This window comes from Zalophus californianus, chromosome 4 (genome assembly GCF_009762305.2).
Source record: "Zalophus californianus isolate mZalCal1 chromosome 4, mZalCal1.pri.v2, whole genome shotgun sequence".
NCBI classification, from domain to species: domain Eukaryota; kingdom Metazoa; phylum Chordata; class Mammalia; order Carnivora; family Otariidae; genus Zalophus; species Zalophus californianus.
This window is the reverse complement of record NC_045598.1, coordinates 95,939,760-95,953,634: the sequence shown is the minus strand read 5'-3', so window position 1 is coordinate 95,953,634 and position 13,875 is coordinate 95,939,760. Positions and strand designations below refer to the sequence as shown.

The 13,875-nt window shown below is 43.3% G+C and overlaps 1 protein-coding gene across 1 annotated transcript; it reads left to right on the top strand.

The window, feature by feature from the left end:
• Positions 1-59: 59 nt before the first annotated feature.
• On the top strand, positions 60-11,631 carry AP4B1 (adaptor related protein complex 4 subunit beta 1). The gene is given in 14 exon segments (XM_035727139.1): positions 60-261; positions 402-587; positions 2,490-2,714; positions 3,164-3,294; positions 3,664-3,811; positions 4,349-4,461; positions 4,464-4,844; positions 5,885-5,968; positions 6,742-6,762; positions 6,765-6,844; positions 7,579-7,596; positions 7,598-7,787; positions 8,006-8,287; positions 8,736-11,631. Coding segments are annotated over 13 exon segments (2,214 nt in total). The 5' UTR covers positions 60-261; positions 402-474; the 3' UTR covers positions 9,164-11,631.
• The last annotated feature ends 2,244 nt before the right edge of the window (positions 11,632-13,875 follow it).

Below are 13,875 nucleotides of genomic sequence, written 5' to 3'. Positions count from 1 at the left end.
CCTAAGGTCGGCGTCCGGGCGACGCTCGGCGCTCGCTGCGAGAAGGTGAGTGGCAGCTGCTGTGCGCGGTCGGCCCCGAGGAGGCGGGACTTCCGCAAAAAGCTTGATTGGGCCTATCCGGGTGGGCAACCCGGCGGAGGCGCACAAAGGGCTGGAACTGGCGAGGGAGGGGTCTGCGGACCTTCGGCGGCGGGGCTGGAAATGCGGCGAAGGGCCTCGAGGTAGCCGGAGCGGTCTCAGGCGGAGCGAGCCGGCCTGCAGGTCCCGGGAAGGAACCACAGAGCCTCGTTTGGGGCTCGCCGGGGCGCGGAGGGGGTTGGTGTGAGTGTGCTGGGGCCTGGCGAGGCTGGGGCGAGATCCCGCCTTTGGTCTCTTAGCTGACTGACATTTGCTTTACCCAGGTTCCCCCGTCAGGGCTAGGAGGAGCCCGCGAGTTACCTAGGGGTCTGTGGGGCTGCCCCGTGGCCGTTGAAGATGCCGTACCTTGGCTCCGAGGACGTGGTGAAGGAGCTGAAGAAAGCTCTGTGTAACCCTCACGTTCAGGCGGATAGGCTGCGCTACCGGAATGTCATCCAGCGAGTGATTAGGTATCAGCTACCGCCCGAACTCCCCGCCGCAGCCCCCATCCGGGCCCTCTACCCGTGGCCGCTCGGAAAGAGCGAATGAACTCAGGGCAGGGTATGATTTGGCCTTCCTGCTTCTCCGGATGGCCACCGCAGCCTCCCCTGGGGGACTTGCTTGACTTGGTTTACTCAGCAGGGTGGTTACACCCATGTCTTGACCCTAACTCTGCTGACTCCCAGATCTATAGAGTCTAGTACAGAAAGCCTTTTGTATCTTCAAACCCACATATCCTCCTGCCTGCTGGGCATTCCCACCTGGACATTTCTTCAAAGACATGCAAAATAGCACCTGCATCCTTCCCCTCTCCCCAAACCTGCTCTTCCGCTTATGTTTGGGTTGAGGAATGTCACCATCCAGCTGACCAAGGGAGGGAGTCCATCTTGATGACGCCTGATTTTCACTTCTCAAGTCAGATGGTATGGATATATAGTTCTAAATATCCATCCTCTTTTTTTTTTTTTTAAGAAAATGTCTGTGTATTTCTTTTTTGTTGGCACCGCTATTCTGGTTTTATTAGCAAAGCAATTGCAGTGGCTTACTAGTAGGTCAGACCTTGCCTCTTCATTTCAGTCAGAAGTTTCCTGACATGAATTTAAAGGTATAACTCTTGGCTGCAGTTGTGGATAACAAACGTTAGTATGCACAAAAGTCCCTTGGGGTGCTTTAAAAAAAAAAGTGTAAAGTTTTCATCCAATCCAGTAATGCTGCTTTCAGGAGGGTGGGATGGAACCCAGCAATATGCATTTTAAACAGATTTCTCATCTGATTCCTGTAGGAGATTGTTTGAGAAACAGTGATCTACAGAAGGAAGTCCAAACTTCTTACCATAGCACCCAAAGAACACCCTGCTAACACAACTACTTGCATACTCTCAAAAGAATGTAGCATTCTTGCTGACGTCTACGTTCCTCAAAGCATGTGTTACCTACCTACTACACCTGCCTGGAAAATTCCAGCTCATTCAACTAAAGTATTACTTCCTCTTTGGAAACATTTTATGATTTCTTGGCAGTATTAGACTTCTGGGTCCCCATCGCACCTTGTCTGTTAACTTCTTTTTTTTAAGATTTATTAATTATTTGAGAGAGAGTGGGGAGAGAGGGAGAGAGAGAATCTCAAGCAGACCCCATGCTGAGTGCAGAGCCGATACGGAGCTTGAACTCACAACCCTGAGATCATGACCTGAGCTGAAACCAAGAGTCAGACGCTTAACCAACCCACTGAGCTACCCAGGTGCCCCAACTTTGTTACTTCTGTTTTAACGCTTACCTATTTTAATACTTACCTTTTGTACTGTAATTAGTGGTGTTTTTGTCTTGCTCCTTAGTTATACTTTGAGTTCCTAAAGATCTGAGACCATGCCTTCTTCAAGATTATGTCCCCAGAAGGGCACCTGGGTGGCTCAGTCGGTTAATCATCTGCCTTCAGCTCAGGTCATGATTTCAGGGTCCTGGGATCGAGTCCCTGTATCAGGCTTCCTGCTCCGCGGGGAGCCTGCTTCTCCCTCTGCCTGCTGCTCTCCCTGCCTGTGTGTGCTCTTTCTCTCTCTCTCTCTGATAAATAACAAAAAAAAAAAAATCTTAACAAAAAAAATAAAGATTACGTCCCCAGAGCATATCTCTGGAATGTAGAAGCTGAATTAGACTGGAATGTACCAGGAATTCAATAAGTGTTTGTTGAATGAATAGAAAAATGTTTATCGTAGGCCCATGGTGTGAAGTATTGTGCAGTATAATAGACAAGGTGGACTTGGTTGCTTCCTTCACAGTCTAGTTGGATCACCGGGATGTGTATAGGTAAAATGCCTCTCATTGTAGGCTGGGGATTATGTATTTTACTTCTCCTGCTATGTGTGTTGGTTTCAGGCACATGACTCAGGGCTTGGACATGTCTGGTGTTTTCATGGAAATGGTGAAGGCCAGTGCCACCGTAGATATTGTTCAGAAGAAGTTGGTTTATCTGTACATGTGTACATATGCCCCCCTGAAACCAGATCTGGCTCTCTTGGCCATTAATACGTTGTGCAAAGACTGTTCGGATCCCAATCCAATGGTTCGAGGGCTGGCGTTACGGAGCATGTGTAGCCTCAGGTGAGTACCCTTTTCCCTGACTGTTTATCAGTGTCTGAGGTATTCAGGAGACCCTGGGGCAGGTCTTCAATGGTGAGGTTCTTAATCCTAGGGAAAATGCAGTTGTAACCTGAACTCAGGTTTTCAGCCATTGCTTAGGCTTAAAAAACTATGTCATGTGGTTACATTAAAGGGAGGTTTCCGTCCTCACTCTTGCTGAAATAGTTCTGGGTTTTGGTTAATGATTTGTAAACAATCGTGTAGATACATGTTTTTGCCGCCCCTGGAGTATTAGTCCAAATGAAAATTCAAGTATGACTTTTTAAGTGTGGCAGTGGCTTTCCTAATTCTTTATGATGTGATAGATGTACATTCAAACATCTGCTGAACTTTCTGTTAAGTGAATAGAGGCTGAATTAAGTCAAAACTAGTATTTCAGGATCTGGCTGACTCTAGGATGTGTTGCTTAGGATGCCTGGTGTGCAGGAATATATCCAACAGCCTATTCTCAATGGTCTGCGAGATAAAGCTTCATACGTCAGAAGGGTGGCAGTCCTTGGTTGTGCCAAGATGCATAATCTTCATGGAGATTCTGAAGTGGGTAAGTTTCAGTATAATCCATCATGATCAGTATTTATTTTGTGCCTCTGTTACATGTTTGACTTTGTAAAAGATGACATGACTTTGGTAGGAAATAGTAATGTCACCCTACTTCTGTACTTGTCTCTTTAGAAAGGCTGGTTTGGTATTTTTTGAGATCAGAGAAGCCTTTTCTTTGGGGCCCAGGTGAGATCTGTCACATTAGCTACTTAGAATAGTCTGGAGATGGCAATTTTTTGCCTTTCACTTTATTATTGCCTTTGTTATTTTTGTAGCAGAGAAGTTCAGCTTTGTCTGGCTGGAGCTAGTACTCAGCTCTATTCCTGAGACTCTGAAGTTCTTTCTCTCAGATCTTCGTGCTCTTTTATAGACGGTGCTCTGGTAAATGAATTATACAGTTTGCTGCGTGACCAGGATCCAATTGTGGTTGTGAACTGCCTGAGGTCTCTAGAGGAAATTCTGAAACAGGAAGGAGGTGTTGTCATCAACAAGCCCATCGCCCACCATCTCTTAAATCGGTTTGGATGCCTCGGTGCTCTTTTTGTTATGATGAGATCTGCATCCTAGTGGGATCTTGACATGTTGAATTAAGGAGACGTCTTGAACAACTTCTGTAGAGTAGTAAAGTTAACCATAACTATTAACCTCTTCATATTTCATTGAGAGGATTCTTTTATTTGTCTTAGTTTCTTTCGGTGATATAGAGAGATGGCAGAAATATTCTGTGGAAATAGGTTCTGTCCTCCTCTACAATCATTATGTCCCCCAAACTAAGCGATTTATACTGTCTTAAACTGTAAAGAATCTGGATCTAGGTATAGTGATCATGGTCCTTGGCCTTAGATCATGAGAATTTGTAGTGTAAAATCTCGGAATTTAAAGCCTATTTTGTGTAAACTTTAAATAGGACATGAAAAGAGTAATTCTATTATGGGATAGCCTGTTTTCAAGAATTCTCCTTGTTACGATGAACAGATGACTGGTGACATGGCTTTTGCATGCTGATGGTCCTAATTTGGTTGCTAAAATAACACTTTTCTTTTCTTTTTGGTTAGAATGCCAAAACTGGACCAATGGGGCCAGGCTGAAGTATTGAACTTTCTGCTACGCTATCAACCGCGCAGTGAGGAGGAGCTGTTTGACATTCTCAATCTGTTAGATAGCTTTCTCAGAGCAGTAGCCCCGGTGTGGTGATGGGAGCCACGAAACTCTTTCTGATCTTGGCAAAAAAATTCCCCCATGTACAAACTGATGTGCTTGTGCAAGTCAAGGGCCCTTTGCTGGCTGCATGTTCTTCAGAGAGCCGCGAGCTCTGTTTTGCTGCCCTGTGTCATGTGCGTCAGATCTTGCATAGTTTGCCCGGTCACTTTAGCAGCCACTACAAAAAGTTTTTTTGCTCCTACTCGGAGCCCCACTACATCAAGCTGCAGAAGGTGGAGGTGCTCTGCGAGCTGGTGAACGATGAGAACGTACAGCAGGTGCTAGAGGAGCTCCGAGGGTACTGCACTGACGTGTCAGCCGACTTTGCCCAGGCTGCCATCTTTGCCATAGGTAGGGGTCTGCTGCTTTTCCTTTTGGAGACCTTCAACTAACCAGGAAGCTGTGGAATCATAGCGAACAAAAGGGAATGAATCTTGCATCAGAGACCAATTACCATGCACCAAAGAATGGGGTCAGTGGCCACAGGAGTGGGAAGGGAGGTGTTTTGTTTTGTTTTTTTTTTTTTGTCAACACTGGTGTTACCGTATCTTCTAGGATAGAGAATACAGGTAACTCAAACTAGAGTACTTAAAATTTATATGGCCTTTTGTTGGCTACTATCCAGAATGCTTTCCCATATATCATCTTAGCACAGTTTTTGGAGGCAGTCTGGAAAAGCGGACAAGTGTTACCACCTCATTTTAGAGATGAAGAAACTCAAAGAAAAAGGTTATTAAGTGGCCAAAAGGTCATGTAGTTTTTGACCCAGGGTCAGAACCCGGCTTTCTAGACTCAAAGTCCTGTGACAATTGACCAGTTGTTTATTGAACTTCTGCTATGGGCTATATATTGTGCTGAGTACAGACCAACACAGAATAAATCCCAAATCTTAACAGTCTTTTTCGTATTACTCTGGGATTCAGAAGGCCAGAGTGACTCACAAAATGAAAGCAGCCAGGGAGTAATGTTTTGTTGGAGGGCTTCAAGTGGAAGAGGAGAAGGAACCCTTATATTAGAATAAAGAGTGATTATTTTCAGGGTCAGGAAGAGCGAACAAAGAGGAGAGCAGAGCTCCTGCGGTCAGGTGTTCCTGCAGGGACGTTGCTGTGAGGTGCTCTGCAGGCAGTGGTGCCTCGAGGCCTCGTATCTGGCTGCCACATACATACCTTTGTTACTGAAAGTTTTCCACCTTGTTCAATGGAAAATTCACTTTTACCAAACTTAGGAAACGTAAATTGTTATTTCATCAAGCAAGGGGTGATTTTTTTTTCTTTCTTTTTTTTTTAAAGGTACCCCTGGTCCTCTCTGTCTTTGGCTGGTGGGAAGTTTTTTTTAAATGAGGTGCTAGGATTTGGACTTACCACTTTTTTCTGCTTTCTCTTCCTCTGTAGGTGGTATTGCCCGGACCTACACAGATCAGTGCGTGCAGATTCTAACAGAGTTGCTGGGGCTTCGGCAAGAGCACATTACCACAGGTAATGGCTGGCTATCCTTTGAGGATTTGTATTTATTTATTTATTTATTTTTATTTATTTTTTTGTCAATTGCCTCTCCTATAGCTGTTGCTCAAAAAATATTTGTTGTTGATTAACAGAGGTTTAAACTTTTCTTTGCATCCTCATCTGTTGCCATCAGAGAAGCATAGGGTCTATAGATCTAACAGGTAGAGGGTCTTCTGGCTGCCATAACTCTGCCAGGCTGTTCTGTAGATAATGAAGACTACCAGAATGCCTGTGCTTGTTAACTCCCCACCTTTACCCCTCTTTTTGCTTTATGGCAGCAGTGGCTTCCAGGGCTGGGACTGGAGCAAGGCAAGCAAGGTGCCCAAGATGCAAAAATTTAAAGAGGCACTCACTATCAGGTTCATGCAGGTGCTAACCCTGCATGTCTTAGATTTTACACCCACAGTACCTCGTTTGCCCTACCCTAGTCCCAGCAGTGGTGGCTCCATTTATACCGTCTTCAGAATATCAATCAATAATAACATGTCCTCACATTTGCTTTGCATTTTACCATGTGCTTTTGCATATATGAGCTCATTTGTCCTCATAGCCATCCAATAAGAGCAACATCCATTTAAGAAATTATTGCCCGTGTCAGACATTTCTCAGATAATCATGGACCACCCCTCCAACACCCATTTTACAGAAATTCACATAGCAATCTAGTCTGAATATGTGACTTCTCTTGATTCCTTCCTGCGTGGAGCCTCTAATCCTGTGCTCTTGTATCCTGAGCTGTGTTGTAGTGGTGGTGCAAACTTTCCGAGACCTGTTTGGTTGTGTCCTCAGTGTACGGAAGCTGTGTGTCAGGCCCTGCCCGGCTGTGAGGAGAACATTCAAGACAGCGAGGTAGATGGCCATTCTCCTTTACCTCCAGGCAGAGGGGAAATGCTTGGGACCCTGCTCTGTGAAATGGAATCTAATTCTTCTCTACCCGTGTCTGAATGTGGAAATTCTTAGAATTGATTTGCCACCTCAGATTCTCTTTTGGGTGTAGTTAGGATAGAAGTGATAAAAACATGAGATTTATCTATGATTTTTATTACAAATGCTTTGATATCATTGTTTTCTTGAACAGTTTTAAGCCAGAGATTTAGACCATGGAGTTTTTAAGCTGGAATGAGAATCAGGATCGTTTTTGCATAGTTGGGCTTCACTGCAGGCCCACCGACTTAAATATGCGGGAGTGGTAGACCTAGACACATAGATTTTAAGAAGCTTCACAGACGGCTCCGATTTGCACTCTAGGTTAATTACCAATTTCATGAAGTGGTTTAGAGGAATCTTTGAGTCGCTTCCACTGACACATTAAACCCCAGACTGGGGCAGAGGCCCCCAAACTGAGAAGCCTTATTTCTTAACCAACACAGGCTCTGGGAGTCTTGAGTCTCCTTTTGTGTAGTAACATTTATTCCTGTTTGTTGTAGAGAGTGGAGTCGGGCTGTGGGGGATTGATAACAGTGCCATTTGAAGTAAACAAAAGGATTATACATTTCCTGCTGACGTTGGGGGGAAGCAAAACCCTGCCACTGTGTTTGGGACAGCCAAAGTCGAGCACCTGCTCTTACTCCTTCATTCCCCAGGGGAAACAGGCGCTTATTTTGGCTCCTTGGCGTCCATGGGGAAAGAAGCCCCAATGCTCCCTATGTGTTGGAAGACTTTGTGGAGAATGTGAAATCAGAGACCTTTCCAGCTGTGAAGATGGAGCTACTCACTGCACTGCTGCGCCTTTTCCTCTCCCGACCTGCCGAGTGCCAGGACATGCTGGGGCGTCTGTTACATTACTGCATAGGTAGGTTCTTCAGAAGGAAACTGTACTTGCCCTGTCAGATAGTAAACATTCTGAGAGCTGACACTGTTCGGTGAGTCATCTCGGGGGACCCAAGAAGACAATGTTCTCTAGGGTTTCCTCGTCCTTCCTTTTTTTTTTTTCCCTATTGCAGTTGACACAGGGTAGAAAGAGTGTTTTTGGTTTTGTTTGTAATTAACTCTGTCTTTGTCTTACCACAGAGGAAGAAAAGGATATGGCAGTACGAGACCGGGGTCTCTTTTATTATCGACTTCTCTTAGCTGGCATTGATGAAGTGAAGCGGATCCTGTGTAGCCCTAAATCTGACCCTTCTCTCGGACTTTTGGAGGATCAGGCAGAAAGACCTGTGAATAGCTGGGCCTCAGACTTCAACACGCTGGTTCCAGTCTATGGCAAAGCCCGCTGGGCAACCATCTCTAAATACCAGGGGGCGGAGCGCTGGGGCCCAGAGCTTCCTAACACTGCATCCTTTGCCACTCCAGGTAAAAATAGTCCTTACTTTACGTCATGTCATGAAAAACCTTTACCTTTTGCAATGACTGTTAGAAAGTAGAGTACCCTAGCTACGTCTCAGACTATTGTGTGAATTTGAAGTCTTCATGAGCAAGAAAGAATATCTTCATTGGCTATTTCAATCATTTATCCAAGGATAGAAGGCATGTTGTGAACGTATGGAAATCTAGTTAAAATCATAGTTCGGGGGCATCTGGGTGGCTCAGTCGGTTCGGCTCAGGTCACGATCCCAGGGTCCTGGGATCGAGTCCCTGCATTGAGCTCCCTGCTTAGCAGGGAGTCTCGTTCTCCCTCTGCTGCTCCCCTTGCTCACATGCTCTCTCTCTCTCAAATAAATAAATAAAATCTTTTTAAAAAAAAAAACCTAATTGGTATAGATTAAGAAGGTCTCTTATGCAAGCTTTCTAACTCTTTTAGGTCCCCTGATTCCTGAAGAGAGCAAGGAGACAGTACAGGAACTTCCTGATTCTGAAGCCCTCATGCTAGTCCCCAGTTGCCAGCTGACTGCTGAGTATTTTGAGAAAACTTGGTTTAGCCTGAAAGTTGCTCATCAGCAAGTGTTCCCTTGGCGGGGAGCCGTCCATCCTGACACCCTCCAGATGGCCCTGCAGGTAGTGAACATCCAGACCATCGCAATGAGTAGGGCGGGGGCTCACCCGTGGAAAGCCTACCTCGGTGCCCAGGATGACACTGGCTGCCTGTTCCTAACGGAACTGCTCTTGGAGCCCGAGAGCTCAGAAATGCAGATCTCTGTGAAACAAAATGAGCCGAGGACTGAGACCCTGAACAGTTTTATTTCTGTACTAGAAACTGTGCTTGGAACAATTGGAGACATAAAATCATAACAGATTCTTGCTGCCTGTTCTAAGTGAGATGAGTAGCTATCAGAGTTCCTAGTTTTTCTTACTAGAATTTGCTTGTAAGTCCAGATACTATCAAATGCAAAGGAGAATGGACAGTCTCAGAATCAGGATTCTTATGTTTTTGTTCAAAGAGTATTGACTTATTCCTGTAATACCTATAGGTGAATGACCCCATTTTCCAGGTGATGTTGAAAAGGTTAATATTGGAAAGGGGATGGGGAGGGGGTGAGGATAGGAATTGGAATCTTTTCTAATCCGTTTTAGGGATTGTTTTACTAATTAAAGATAAGATGCCTGATGTTTATGGAAACTGATGAAGTCATCATTTGTGGGGGTCATCTTTTCTTCCCTGTATTACTGCAGTAAATTCCTCACTGGTCTCTTTCTAATCATGCTTTTCAAGGCCAGAGTCCAAAGTCCTTAGTGCGGCATCAGAAGTAACTCTTCAGTGTCCTTCTCACCGCTCGCCTAAACACCCTGTTCTTGCATAAGCAAACCGCTCGGCATTCCTTGAATGCAAAAGGCTCTCTCTCACCTCTGTACTTTGCTCCTGCTTTTATTTCTTGGCTAGAACATTTCCTCACCCTCGTATCTTCTTTAGGTAACATCTAGTCCTGTCACTCTTCCTTGCTTTCAATTTTATTCATACCTGCCCATATTATATACATTAACTGACGCAACTTATGGCAAGAGCAGATGTGATAAAATGATTAAATATATATAGTAAAGTATAAATAACCAGAGGATCCACAACAGGGAAAATGGAAATACCACCTCAGACCAGCTTGGTTGGGGATGGGGAAGTACACAAATGTTCAGGTTTAAGGGCCTACATAATTGGTACAGTTGAGCCTCAAATTTAGCTAAGTGATTTGGTAGTCAGGATGAAGAGAAATAGGTGTATAGATGTCATCAGAGAGGAAGAAGCCTTCCAATATTAATTTCTCAAAGAAATTTACAGGTAGTTTCACATAGGAGACACTGAGGGATAAGTACGAGATTCTTAGGGGAAGTTAGTAACAGATTTCTCATGACTTACGGTGTTCTTCAGTGAAAGCAGAGAGCATAACTTTAACATGAAGCTTAGGGAGGGGCATTTCTTCAAGGACTTAACACGATTCAAATATCATCTAGCTTAATTCAAGGACTTTGACCACATAGATATGTAAATGGACTGCATACCTTTAAAAATTTTTTTCATCCATCACTTCTCTCAACTAGGCTCTTAATAGGAGTAGATAACAGACAGCATTGAATTTTCTGGGAAGGGCCTGGATTTTGTGAGTTGATTTCCCCCTGGACAACTTCTAAGGACGGTGATGTTCTTTCCTTCCATCTCCACAGTCGGCCACATAGTGATGACTCACTAATATTTACCAAATGAGTGGCTGTCAGTAATTAGATTCTGATGGTGTTTTGGGGTTGATGTTTGAAGTGTGTGTTTTGCTATATTGTATCAACCAAACAACAGTGGAAGTCCACCTAGGCTAGGGTTTCTCAAAGTGGCATTACTGACATTTGGGGCCAGATAATTCTTTGTTGTGGAGGGTTTTCCTGTGCACTGTAGGATGATTATTAGCAGCATCTTTGGCCTATACCCACTAGATGCCAATAGAACCCCCAGTCATAATAAAAATGTCTCCAGACATTGCCAAAAGTGCCTTGGCGGGACAAAATCGCTCCTCATTGAGAATGAGCTAGATCATGGGTCCCCAGGGATTACATGTAGCAAGATCAAAACAGCTTCAGAATTGCTTTTCCATAGTTTGACTTGTTCAGTTAAGCCATGAGTGTTTAATTAGGTGCTAAAAGAAATAAAATGGAAGTGTAAAATGCTGCCAATTTACAGTGTTATAAGGGAACAGGATAAATATGGTAAAGATTAAGTAAACTGATGGACTTTTTTTAAAAAATTAAAGACTATAATTGAAATGTTGACCTAAAGAAAATTAGGTATGCCTCGATAATTGAATAAATGTTACTAAAATGATCCTAGCTACTGGAGCTTTAAAAAGATTAAGTCTTTTTAAAGTTGCTTGGTTGCTTCTCTGTAATATATGGGGCATAGCAGAATACGAAACTGTTGCTTTTGAAAAAGTGTACTTTTAAAATCTCAAGGAAGAAATGATTTCTCGTAACTAGCCTGATTTTGCTCATTTATAAGCAAAATGACTAAAGCTTAAGTATACCATGAAGTTAATTATATTTCTTCTCCCTAAGAGGTCTCTCTAGCCTTGGCAGACATATGGTTTGATGATGTGATATAAGTAGATGCATATTTTAAAAATCCTTGAGTATGGTTGATATTGTGCTTTTAGAAAAATGGCTTGGTTGCTTCTCTGTAATATATGGGGCATAGCAGAATACGAAACTGTTGCTTTTGAAAAAGTGTACTTTTAAAATCTCAAGGAAGAAATGATTTCTCGTAACTAGCCTGATTTTGCTCATTTAAGCAAAATGACTAAAGCTTAAGTATACCATGAAGTTAATTATATTTCTTCTCCCTAAGAGGTCTCTCTAGCCTTGGCAGACATATGGTTTGATGATGTGATATAAGTAGATGCATATTTTTAAAAAATCCTTGAGTATGGTTGATATTGTGCTTTTAGAAAAATGGCTTTCTAATGTCTGTCTTGTTGGGAAATAGTATGTATTTCACATGTAATAGGTGCCCACTGACGACCATGGCACTTTAGAACATTGCAGAGGCAATCATTTATGTAGTTCCTGACCATAATCTTACTGCCATGGACTAGTGGCTATTAAATGCCTCCATTTCTCCCACCCCCCTTTTTGAATGGGAGTTCTGTTACCATTATTCCATCCCTTTCTCATATATTGGGTGTTCGGGGGAGGGGAGACAAAGAACTTACTTTCTCAGTTATAGATTTACAAATTGAGAGGAGCTGTACCCAAGATCCTCCTTTACAGGCAGACTTGGTGCAGATGACAAGACCCTAGACTTTGAGCCAATGATAAAAGGTGATGAGGCTTTTGAGAGAAGGATGTAAATTGTTGTGGCCAGAGCAGGAAAAGAAGCAAGTGATGGTGAAAACATGGTGGCCTCATTTTTCAGTAATAAGTGGGAGACAGAACTTGAACTGCAAGAGTGAGGGTTATGTGAGCTGTGGGAGAAGGGATGGGATGGTTTGGGAAGATGCTATAATGAAACTTCAAGAAGAAATACACAAAGGAGGAAACTACCCTACATTGTCCAAGAGAAGGTATACTCCATTTCCTTAGCCTTACAACATTGATTCTACAAGATAATGGAGGATAAGATAAGGCAAAGATTAGATTCCAAAGCAGGAAAGAATGTCCCATGGGAAAAAGACAGTCTCTTCAACAAATGGTGTTGAGAAGATTGGACAGCCACATGCAAAGAATGAAACAGGACCATTTCCTTACACCACACACAAAAATAGACTCAGAATGGATGAAAGGCCTAATGTGAGAAAGGAATCCATCAAAATCTTTGAGGAGAACACAGGCAGCAACCTCTTCGACCTCAGCCGCAGCAGCTTCTTCCTAGAAACATCGCCAAAGGCAAGGGAAGCAAGGGCAAAAAATGAACTATTGGGACTTCATCAAGATAAAAAGCTTTTGCACAGCCAAGGAAACTGTCAACAAAGCCAAAAGACAACCGGCAGAATGGGAAAAGATATTTGCAAGTGACATATCAGATAAAGGGCTAGTATCCAAAATTTATAAAGAACTTACCAAACTCAACACCCAAAGAACAAATAATCCAATCAAGAAATGGGCAGAAGACATGAACAGACATTTCTGCAAAGAAGACATCCAAATAGCCAACAGACACACGAAAAAGTGCTCAACATCATTCGGCATCAGGGAAATCCAAATCAAAATCTCAATGAGATACCACCTCACACCAGTCAGAATGGCTAAAATTAACAAGTCAGGAAATGACAGATGTTGGCGAGGCTGTGGAGAAAGGGGAACCCTCCTACACTGTTGGTGGGAATGCAAGCTGGTGCAGCCACTCTGGAAAACAGTATGGAGGTTCCTCAAAAAGTTGAAAATAGAGCTACCCTAGCAATTGCACTACTGGGTATTTACCCCAAAGATATAAATGTAGTGATCGAAGGGGCACGTGCACCCCAATGTTTATAGCAGCAATGTCCACAATAGCCAAACTGTGGAAAGAGCCTAGATGTCCATCAACAGATGAATGGATAAAGAAGATGTGGTGTTTATGTATACACACACACACACACACACACACACACACACACAATGGAATATTATATAGACATCAAAAAATGAAATCTTGCATTTGCAACAACGTGGTTGGAACTAGAGGGTATTATGCTAAGCAAAATAAGTCAGTTAGGGAAAGAATTATATGATCTCACTGATATGAGGAATTTGAGAAACAAGACAGGATCATAGGGGAAGGGAGGGAAAAATAAGACGAAACCAGAGAGGGAGACAGACCATAAGAGACTCTTAATCTTAGGAAACAAACTGAGGGTTGCTGGAGTGGAGGGGGGGTGGGAGGGATGGGGTGGCTGGGTGATGGACATTGGGGAGGGTATGTGCTATGGTGAGCGCTGTGAATTGTGTAAAACTGATGAATCACAGCCATATACCCCTGAAACAAATAATACATTATATGTTAAAAAAAAAAAAAAAGATTAGATTCCGAAGATGGCATTTGCCCATAAGTACAT